At 49.9% G+C, this 10727-nt stretch overlaps 1 protein-coding gene across 1 annotated transcript in view; it reads left to right on the forward strand.

The window, feature by feature from the left end:
- Positions 1 to 1502: 1502 nt before the first annotated feature.
- Positions 1503 to 10727, forward strand: part of RBM19 (RNA binding motif protein 19) — a gene marked incomplete in the record, with an annotated part of 174920 nt that continues 165695 nt past the window's right edge. The window contains 2 exon segments of the mRNA XM_027773124.1: positions 1503 to 1662; positions 8219 to 8401. Of these exon segments, the coding sequence (XP_027628925.1) occupies positions 1627 to 1662; positions 8219 to 8401 (219 nt within the window).

Below are 10727 nucleotides of genomic sequence, written 5' to 3' on the forward strand. Positions count from 1 at the left end.
AAGGGGTTCGCGGCGTGGCCACCCCCCCCCGGGGGGGGGGGTGATTTCTCACTTTCTGCCTCTCTGGCTCTCTCTCTCTCTCTCTCTCTTTCCAGTTAGCGCACATGCCCTATAGCAAACATCTCTTTGAAAAAAAAAAAAAAAGACACACACAGGGTGGTCTCCAGAGTAACCTACTACGTAGCAAACAAAGCTACACCCCGTGGGCTCAGCAGTGCCCTCCCGCAAGAGGTCCATCATGGTAACCCCCCAAACCTGTGCCCGGGGTGAGGACCGAGAATGCTCAGAGCAGCAGGAGGGACACTCAGTCCCGGTTACTTTGTATTCTTATCTCCTCGGGTCCTGGGATAATGCAGACGCATCCCCATCTCACAGAAGTGGACACAAGCTCTCAGAGGTGAGTCTGGCTGAGACCGTAGGAGGCTACCTTGTGGGGTTCAAAAACTCAGTGACAGGCCCAGCCCGGTGGCACAATCCATAGCGTGCTAAACTGCAGTGCTGGAAGCCACATGGCTGACCATGGGTTCAGATCCCAGGTCAGTCTGGAAACATGCACTTGTGCCCAAGGTCCTGACCATGGAGGGGATTGCAGAGGGATGAGATGCCGGTCCGGGGGGCTCCCTCATGCCCGTGGATGTGCCATGCTCATTGACTATAAAAATAAATTTTAAAGACCCAGCAACACACTGGGATGCTGGAGCCATCTGGGAAGGTTCCAGGTTCATGACCTGAGGTCTCGCATACATGCCCTACCCTGGCACCTGTGAGCCAGGCTGGGGGTGGCCACCCCAGGTCTTCACAACCTGAAGACCCTATTAGTGGTCTGTCTGTCTCTCTTTCTGAAGAAATAAAGTTGGGAAGAAAAAATCAGCAGGCACTGGGACATACTGCCACGGCAGGAACTGGGACATAATGCCACGGGGTTGGAGTTGAAAATGTGGGTACTCACTGCAGCGTCTATGCATCCCCCAATTCGAATCTCGGCCTTTCTCCTTAGCAAGCTACACGACTTCAAGTGAGATGCTTTACCCGTCTGGGTCCCAGTTTACCGGGCTGCAAAATGGGGGTGTTTATTCCAACAGACGCATGCTAATGATTACGTGAAAGGCTCAGTCATTGATTCATGGTGTCTGGCAGCTTCTCTAAGCCTCAGTTTCCCCAGCTGTAAAGGGAAGGCAAGAATTCCGAATCCTACTCCTATTCTTAAGGTTGTCTTTGAACTTCAGAATAAAAAATAAATAAATAAATAAGGAAAGGGTTTGAAATCCATTGCCACTTGCAGCGCTCCACACCTAGCGCACCACGCCAAGCGCACCACGCGCAATCTCCCAATAACGTGAGGAACCAGCGCCCCCTGCCGACTGCGCGACGGCATCACTGTCTCCGCGATCCGCCAGAACTGCGCCTGCGCAGAATACAAGCACTCAGACCCACCCCTTGGGGGCGTGACTTCCTTGAGTGGCTCTGACTTGATCACGCCCACTTCCGGATAAGGCGGGTCTAGGCCTGGTCCACGTGACTTCGTTCCGGCTCGTCAAAGATGGCGGCGCCCAGAGCGGCAGCGTGAGAGCTGGGGAAAGACGCTGTCTGGTGGCGGTAGAATTACAGCAGTGGGGATCCGGCGCCATGTCGCGACTGATCGTGAAGAACCTCCCGAATGGGGTGAGTGCGGAGCGTGGGTTCGGGAACCTGAAACGGCCGGGAGCGTGGGCGTGGGGAGGAGCCGGCTGGAGAAGGTAGAGGGGTTTTGCGCTGGGGCTGCGCCCCGGGATGTGGGAACCCGAGAGGGCAGCCCCGGGGTTTATCCGGGGTTTATCCGGGTCTGTGGGCGGGGACGGAGTAACAGTAACGGCTCCAGGTTCAGAGCCGGCGGGCGGGTGCCTAACGCCCCGACAGCGCCCTCCCTGCCGCCGGGTGCTCCCCACGCTCTCACAGTGTGTCTCGTTTTTGTTTGTTGGTGGGTGTTTGTTTGTTTTGGTTGTTGTTGACTTGGTCAGACGCTTTATTTACATTCCTGTTCCACTTGAGAGACTGTCGGCGAGATAGTTGGGGATTGCTACTCAGGACCTGAGTTCCAGTTCGCACTGCCATGTTCACGGCAGGTGTAAACCGTTTACCAAGTGGGGGGAGAGGGACTCTGCTACACTTTTCTGTCTCCATAGACCCCACCAGTACAGAACCTGGCCTGTGGTAGGCATTTAATAAAAATATGTCGGGGCTGGCAGGTGACATGGTGGTTGAAGTGCTGGATTTCCACATGGATGACTCTGGTTCGAGTCCCGGACCTGGCGGCTTGCTTCCCCTCTCTCTCCACCCCCTGTCTCTCTGGTCAGATTATAATAATCATCATCAGAAGAAGAATTACATAACATAATTATTTTAAAAATGCGAGATAAACGAGTGAAGAAATAGATGAATGTACGTGGAGACTTTTATAAACTCCTCCCCGCCGAATTAAAAAAGTAATAATAATTAAATAATTCTTTTTTTAAAAAGCCAGATAAATGAGTGAAGAAATAGCTGAATATATAAGGAGACTTTTAAAAAGTAATGAAAACAATGAAATTAAAGTACAAGTTGTTTTTTGGTGCACAAATCTACGCATAGTTTTTTTCATCATACCTATTTTCTGTGAACTTTTTGAAGACCCCGTTGGGTTTCATTGTGCTTCTCATTGTGGCAGACTCTCTTACTGGTGGTGGTCTTATTTGATGAGTGATAAAAACAATAACAAAAGCAATAATAATAATAGTAATATTAGCTAACAAGATGAGAGTTTATGTGCCAGGCACTATTCCAGGTGCTTTAGGTAAAGTAATTTAATCCTTACCATAAACCTAGGGGTAGATTCCATCATCATACCCAATATTTTTTTAAGAGAGTTTTATTACACGGCGTGTGCAATTTCTAGAGACACAGAGACGGAGAAAGTAAGAAATCATCCCCCAGAAGGGATGGCAATGGTTCAGTCTCTTCTCCTCCATTCTCCTCTTGGGATTTTGGACACGCACACACAGGTGCCTTGTATGAGTTTCAACCTCTGGGTCCAGGGCTAGAACTGTGGTCAACCATGTGGGAGTCCAGTGCCATAACCATTACACCATCTGCTGGTCCCCATTATATCCATTCTAAAGGTAAATAAACTAAGTTGCAGCAAGGTGAAGTGACTTACCTGAGGTCACGCACAGGTGATAATGATAAGTGTGGGGACTGAATTGAGCAATGTGGTTCTAGAATTTCCTCCCAGGACATCACACGGTCTTCTTCAACCTGACCTTAATGATCTTCCAACAAATAAACAGCAGTGGACACTTACAATGTTGCTGGCATGACAAACTGAAGATGCGGTCCCCGTTTTATGGACATTGCAGGCTCTTGGAGAAGATACCGGGTTATTAGGACCCAAGGTGCAGGGAGTGAAGTTTGAAGTGGGTGCCGTGGGACCACACAGAGGGGGGGTATGACCTCACCTATCTGAGAATCTAGGAAGGGCATCGTGGTGAGGAAGAGGTGATTGCACTGAGAATGAAGAGCAGTTAGCCCATGCTTTTCTGGAAAGATTTCCCTAGAGAGAACAACCGAATTCAAACCTCAGGGGAAGAGTGAGAAGCACCCACCCGAGGGGGTAAGGAGGCTCCGAGGAGCGTGGCAGGAGATGGTACTGAAGAGATGGGTCAGTGCTAGATTGTCGAGAATCTTGTGTTTACTTTTGGTGCCTGTCTAGCCTTGTGCCTTTGGTCCTAGAAGGTCATTAGGAGCTTTTTGGTAGGATAGTAGAGTCAGACTTGAATGATCTCTCTCCTGGGCAGTGGGGGCATGGATTCACAGGCTTTTTCACATAGGAGCAGAGTTACAAATGACTGTAGATTTTGGACATATCATTTCTCCCACAAGCTCCATTTTCTCCTCTGTGTTAACATAAAGATAAAAATTCCTAAGTTGGGGGTTGGATGGTGGCAAGGCAGTGACACAGCTCCCACGAGTCTGTTCCAAATTCATGTCTAGATACCTCCATGAACACACCAAGCACACATGTGTTCATGATCTGTGTTTCTTTTTTGTTTTGTTTTGTTTTGTTTTTTTGGAGAGGTTTTTTTTTTGCCACAGGGCACGTGCGCTGGCCAGAAAGACAGAGAGACAGACAGAAAGCGAGAAATCACCCCGCAGGGGGGATGATCACACTGCAATCCCTTCTCCTCCATTCTCCTCCTTGAGCACACACACACATGGTCCCTGTGTGAGTTTAAGTCACCGGGTCCAGGACTCGAACCGCGGGTGGGGGGAGAGGGACTCTGCTACACTTTTCTGTCTCCATAGACCCCACCAGTACAGAACCTGGCCTGTGGTAGGCATTTAATAAAAATATGTCGGGGCTGGCAGGTGACATGGTGGTTGAAGTGCTGGATTTCCACATGGATGACTCTGGTTCGAGTCCCGGACCTGGCGGCTTGCTTCCCCTCTCTCTCCACCCCCTGTCTCTCTGGTCAGATTATAATAATCATCATCAGAAGAAGAATTACATAACATAATTATTTTAAAAATGCGAGATAAACGAGTGAAGAAATAGATGAATGTACGTGGAGACTTTTATAAACTCCTCCCCGCCGAATTAAAAAAGTAATAATAATTAAATAATTCTTTTTTTAAAAAGCCAGATAAATGAGTGAAGAAATAGCTGAATATATAAGGAGACTTTTAAAAAGTAATGAAAACAATGAAATTAAAGTACAAGTTGTTTTTTGGTGCACAAATCTACGCATAGTTTTTTTCATCATACCTATTTTCTGTGAACTTTTTGAAGACCCCGTTGGGTTTCATTGTGCTTCTCATTGTGGCAGACTCTCTTACTGGTGGTGGTCTTATTTGATGAGTGATAAAAACAATAACAAAAGCAATAATAATAATAGTAATATTAGCTAACAAGATGAGAGTTTATGTGCCAGGCACTATTCCAGGTGCTTTAGGTAAAGTAATTTAATCCTTACCATAAACCTAGGGGTAGATTCCATCATCATACCCAATATTTTTTTAAGAGAGTTTTATTACACGGCGTGTGCAATTTCTAGAGACACAGAGACGGAGAAAGTAAGAAATCATCCCCCAGAAGGGATGGCAATGGTTCAGTCTCTTCTCCTCCATTCTCCTCTTGGGATTTTGGACACGCACACACAGGTGCCTTGTATGAGTTTCAACCTCTGGGTCCAGGGCTAGAACTGTGGTCAACCATGTGGGAGTCCAGTGCCATAACCATTACACCATCTGCTGGTCCCCATTATATCCATTCTAAAGGTAAATAAACTAAGTTGCAGCAAGGTGAAGTGACTTACCTGAGGTCACGCACAGGTGATAATGATAAGTGTGGGGACTGAATTGAGCAATGTGGTTCTAGAATTTCCTCCCAGGACATCACACGGTCTTCTTCAACCTGACCTTAATGATCTTCCAACAAATAAACAGCAGTGGACACTTACAATGTTGCTGGCATGACAAACTGAAGATGCGGTCCCCGTTTTATGGACATTGCAGGCTCTTGGAGAAGATACCGGGTTATTAGGACCCAAGGTGCAGGGAGTGAAGTTTGAAGTGGGTGCCGTGGGACCACACAGAGGGGGGGTATGACCTCACCTATCTGAGAATCTAGGAAGGGCATCGTGGTGAGGAAGAGGTGATTGCACTGAGAATGAAGAGCAGTTAGCCCATGCTTTTCTGGAAAGATTTCCCTAGAGAGAACAACCGAATTCAAACCTCAGGGGAAGAGTGAGAAGCACCCACCCGAGGGGGTAAGGAGGCTCCGAGGAGCGTGGCAGGAGATGGTACTGAAGAGATGGGTCAGTGCTAGATTGTCGAGAATCTTGTGTTTACTTTTGGTGCCTGTCTAGCCTTGTGCCTTTGGTCCTAGAAGGTCATTAGGAGCTTTTTGGTAGGATAGTAGAGTCAGACTTGAATGATCTCTCTCCTGGGCAGTGGGGGCATGGATTCACAGGCTTTTTCACATAGGAGCAGAGTTACAAATGACTGTAGATTTTGGACATATCATTTCTCCCACAAGCTCCATTTTCTCCTCTGTGTTAACATAAAGATAAAAATTCCTAAGTTGGGGGTTGGATGGTGGCAAGGCAGTGACACAGCTCCCACGAGTCTGTTCCAAATTCATGTCTAGATACCTCCATGAACACACCAAGCACACATGTGTTCATGATCTGTGTTTCTTTTTTGTTTTGTTTTGTTTTGTTTTTTTGGAGAGGTTTTTTTTTTGCCACAGGGCACGTGCGCTGGCCAGAAAGACAGAGAGACAGACAGAAAGCGAGAAATCACCCCGCAGGGGGGATGATCACACTGCAATCCCTTCTCCTCCATTCTCCTCCTTGAGCACACACACACATGGTCCCTGTGTGAGTTTAAGTCACCGGGTCCAGGACTCGAACCGCGGTCGACTACATGGGAGTCCAGCGACGTAGCCATTACACTAATTGCTGGTCCCATCATGATCTGTGTTGATTGAGGTTGAGGGTGGATTGTGGCATCAAGAGAACCTTTGAGGGGCTGCCCCCCCACTCACTCACAGAAGAAAGAAAGAAAGAAACTTTAAAAGTCCTAAATCATGCAATTACTGTGAGGTTTAGATGGGAGTTAAGAAGCTGCTTAACTTCAGGAAACGTCTTCTTCCTCCTGACTGCCAAGGAAGGCCTCTAGCTTCTCGAACTCTCAAAGTCATTTTGGCTGTTGTGGGGCCCTGAGTGCCTCTCCATCCCAACAGCACATACACAGATCTCCTAATACCTGCTTAGAAAACTCACTGAGTGGTGAGGGTTAGCCTGGCTGAGGGTGATGGGGAGCCACCTGGTGTGGGGCTTCTTGACCAGATTGTCATAATATTACCATGTTAGTTTCATGTTGTTACTGTAACAGGTTATCTCAAACTAATAGCTAAAACAAGTACATACAAATTTGTTACAGTTTACTTCTTGACCAGATTGGTACAATAGTAACTTGTTAATTTCCATTGCTACTGTAACAGGTTATTGTAAACTAGTAGCTGAAACAGTTTCCAGTTGTTACAGTTGACTTCTTGAGCAGATTGGCATAGTATTAGCATGTTAGTTTCCTATTGCTAGTGTAACAATGTACTACAAGCTTAGTAGCTGAAACAAGTAAATACAAATTTATTGTTATAATTTGGGAGGTCAGAAATCCTAAAGTCAAGGTCTTGGCAGCCTGCAGTCCTTCTGGAGGCCTGAGAGGAGAGTATGTTCCTTTGCTTTTTTGGGGCTCTAAAAGCCACCTGCCCTCCTTGGCTCGCAGCCGCACCCTCTGCTGCACCTTCCATCTTCATAGCCGACTGCAGGACGTCTTCCTTATCCGCTTCCTTCATCACCCCTCCTGCCTCTCCTGCCTCATCTTATAAGGACTCTAGCGGTGATATTGGAGCCTCCTGGATAATCCAGAATAATCTTCATCTCAAAATTCTTTACTTATGGAGGCAGCAGATAATGTAGCAGTTATGTCACTGGACTCCCATATGGCTGACAGTGGTTCGAGTCCCAGACCTGGCAGCTTCAAATTCATGCTGGGTGCGTGTGTGTGCGTTCCCAAGATCCCAGGAGGAGAAAGGATTATGGTGTGGCCATCGCCCTACAAGGGGTGATTTCTCACTTTCCCTCTCACTGTCTCCATTTCCCTCCCTCTCAAGCAAGCCCATGCACCTAAGCAGAAACCTCTTTAAAAAAAAAAAAAATCTTCACTTAGTCATACACACAGAATTCCTTTGGTCATGTAATATAAAGTGCCCACAGATACCAGGGGTTAGGATGTAGACGTTTATGCAGATGGGGGACCAGGGCTCCGTTCCTCTTTACCACGATTTAGCAAACGTGGATACAGTTTATCAAGGTCGTTCATTCATTCATTCATTACCATCCACTGTGTCATGGCCGCAGCACTGCTTTTGTGATTGGCTCTTTTCTAACAGCCCCTGGAGTAGGGAGAGATCATTTGCAGTGGTTATGAACTTTGGTTTCCTCTTCAGTGAAGGGGGTAGTATGGGGCCTGCTCAAGGGCACGTATCTGGAGCCTGGTTTAACTAGAACATCACACTCCACCACCTCCAGGTCTGAGGTCGTCCCTGGAGAATCCGTGTGCCCTGGGGTTCCCAGCCTGTTTTGTCCCCTTGCCCTGGGGACTCTCGGCCTCCTCCCTCATCGCCGCTTTTCTGTCCCAGATGAAGGAGGAACGCTTCCGGCAGCTGTTCTCCACCTTCGGCACGCTGACCGACTGCAGCCTCAAATTCACCAAAGACGGCAAGTTCCGCAAGTTTGGCTTCATCGGCTTCAAGTCCGAGGAAGAGGCCCAGACGGCCCTGAACCATTTCAACAAGAGCTTCATCGACACGTCCCGGATCACGGTGAGCCTGTGGGAGTCGCGCCCTCGCCCGCCGTGGGCAGTGTGGCTGCTCGGTCTTTCACCCAGCACCCAAGGCCTAGAACTGTCCCCCTTCACACTGGGGTGCATTTGGTCTGACTCTGGCTCCCGTGTGCACGTGTGCATGAGGATCGCCTGACACCTGGCAGAACACGTTCTTAGGCCTGTCCACAGAGTTCCTGATCCAGTGCGTGGAGGGGACCCAGGGACGTGCAGAGCTGACGGCTCCCGGGCCATCCTGTGCTGTGGGTCCCAGGACCGCACTTTGGGAACCCCGGGTCAGTACGGGTCATCCTCCCACCCCTGCAGCAACACACTGTGAGCTCCCACTCGGTGCTGGGGGTTAGAGCAAAACCAGGTGGCTGGCTCCCGTCCTCATGGAGCCGGTAAAGCAGGAGCCAGCAGGTGCACAGGCCACTTCCGGTCCATGTAGTCAGCTCTGTGGTGGTGCAAGCACGAGGGACCTGGGGAAAACAGAGGAGGCCGGGGAGGAGTCAGGAAAGCTTCCTGGAGGAGGAGGTCCCACTCTGGTCACTCTCGTGACTGACTTGGTAAAACGTCTCTAACACTTTGCTGAGAAGGAGCAGAACAGGTGACAGACAAGTATAAGCCACGTGATCCCTTTATACAGTGGGGTCCTCGATTTGTGGGTGTGTGATGGACATCAAGGGCTGTATGGGTGGCCTCTGCTCAGGAGATTCGGCATTACCGTCTCACCTCAAGGAACCATATCACACCTGACTCCCACATGGCCAACCGCAGTTCGAGTATCAGACAGACCACTGGCTTGAAACTCATGCCAGGCGCATGTGCGTGTGTGCCCAAGATCCTGGGGGGAGAATGGAGGCGAATGGATTGCAGCATGGCCATCTGGGGGGTGATTTTCTCACTTTCCCTCTCACTGTCTCTGTCTCTCTCTCTGGTGAGTGCACGTGCCCTAAGGGAAAAACCTTTAAAAAATAATAATAATACTTCCTTCCCTTTGGAGGCGTCAGTGCTCAGGGCATCATGGGCCCACGTGGCCGCCTGGTAAGTATTGGCGTAAAATATTTGATTTTTTTTTTTAATTTTTTTTTTTTAAAGGTTTTTGCTATTGGGTACATGCACTCAGCAGAAACACAGAGACAGACAGAGAGACAGAAAGAGAGAAATCACCTCCTGGGGGGATGGCCACGCCGCAGTCCCTTCTCCATTCTCCTCTCGGGATCTTGGGCACACACGCACACGCACCCAGCATGAGTTAAGCCACTGGGCCCGGGATTCGAACCACAGTTGACTTCATGGGAGTCCAGCGACATAGCCATTACGCTAACTGCTGGTCCTATGAATATTATTTTTTTTTAAATGAGGCTAAAAAAACCTTTCCTGTGCTTTTTCTCTGTTGTTTGAGTTTTGTGCCACGGGCACGTGGGATTGTTAGGGAAACAGCACTGACTGGAAAGGCCACACAGGAGGGGCATCACCGGGGGCAGCCCCTTCCCGGGACAGTGGCCGACTGAGCAGCGCCAGCCTTGGCTCTGTGGGGAGTGATTTCTGGGGCGGGTGCTCTCCCCATCTCATCTCAGAGAGTGTGTTGGAGGCTGGGAGGGACCTCAGCACCCCACCTTCTTCGTTGCCCTTGCTGGTCCCCCTGTTTCCCTAGGCCCTAGTGTTCTCCGAGCAGGCGAGCTCGCCCCACGGTTGTCTGTAATCCCAGCAGCCATCGTTCCTTGAGCCCCTGACTGGGCCCTTGGCCAGTTCCAGCCTCACGGCCCTGCCTCAGAGTGGACGGTCGAGAGCCCAGGCTCCTGAGTGCAGACGCCTCGGTTCCGGTCTTGGCTCCGTCACGGGGGCTGGGCAGAGCAGGGCAGTTATCCGCCTCTCTGGGCTCCAGCTCCTGATCCGAGAGGGGAGCGGGGAGTAGCTCCCACCCTCCACTGCGGAGGCTCAGCACCTCCCCACACACAGCACGCTGAGACAGTGCCGGCCGGGGTGTCTAGTGCGGTCCTCAGCTGGAACTGAGCTCACACTCACACCGGGCAGGTGTGCGTGCATGCCCAAGGCCCCGAGAGGAGACCGGAGAAGGGACTGCGGTGTGGCCACCCCCTGGGGGCTGATTCCTCACTGTCTCTCTGTCTCTGTCTCTCTGGCGAGAGCACGCGCCCTATAGCAAAAATCTCTGAAAAGAAAGCCCAAGCTCCTGGGTGCTGGAAGCTGGCTCCAACGCTGGGACGTCGCGGCTGGCATGGAAACCGCCCTCTCTCTCCCATGCAGGTGGAGTTCTGCAAGTCATTCGGGGACCCGACGAAGCCCCGAGCCTGGCGCAAACA

This window comes from Tupaia chinensis, unplaced genomic scaffold, assembly GCF_000334495.1.
Source record: "Tupaia chinensis unplaced genomic scaffold, TupChi_1.0 Scaffold000323_1, whole genome shotgun sequence".
In the NCBI taxonomy this organism is placed as follows: domain Eukaryota; kingdom Metazoa; phylum Chordata; class Mammalia; order Scandentia; family Tupaiidae; genus Tupaia; species Tupaia belangeri.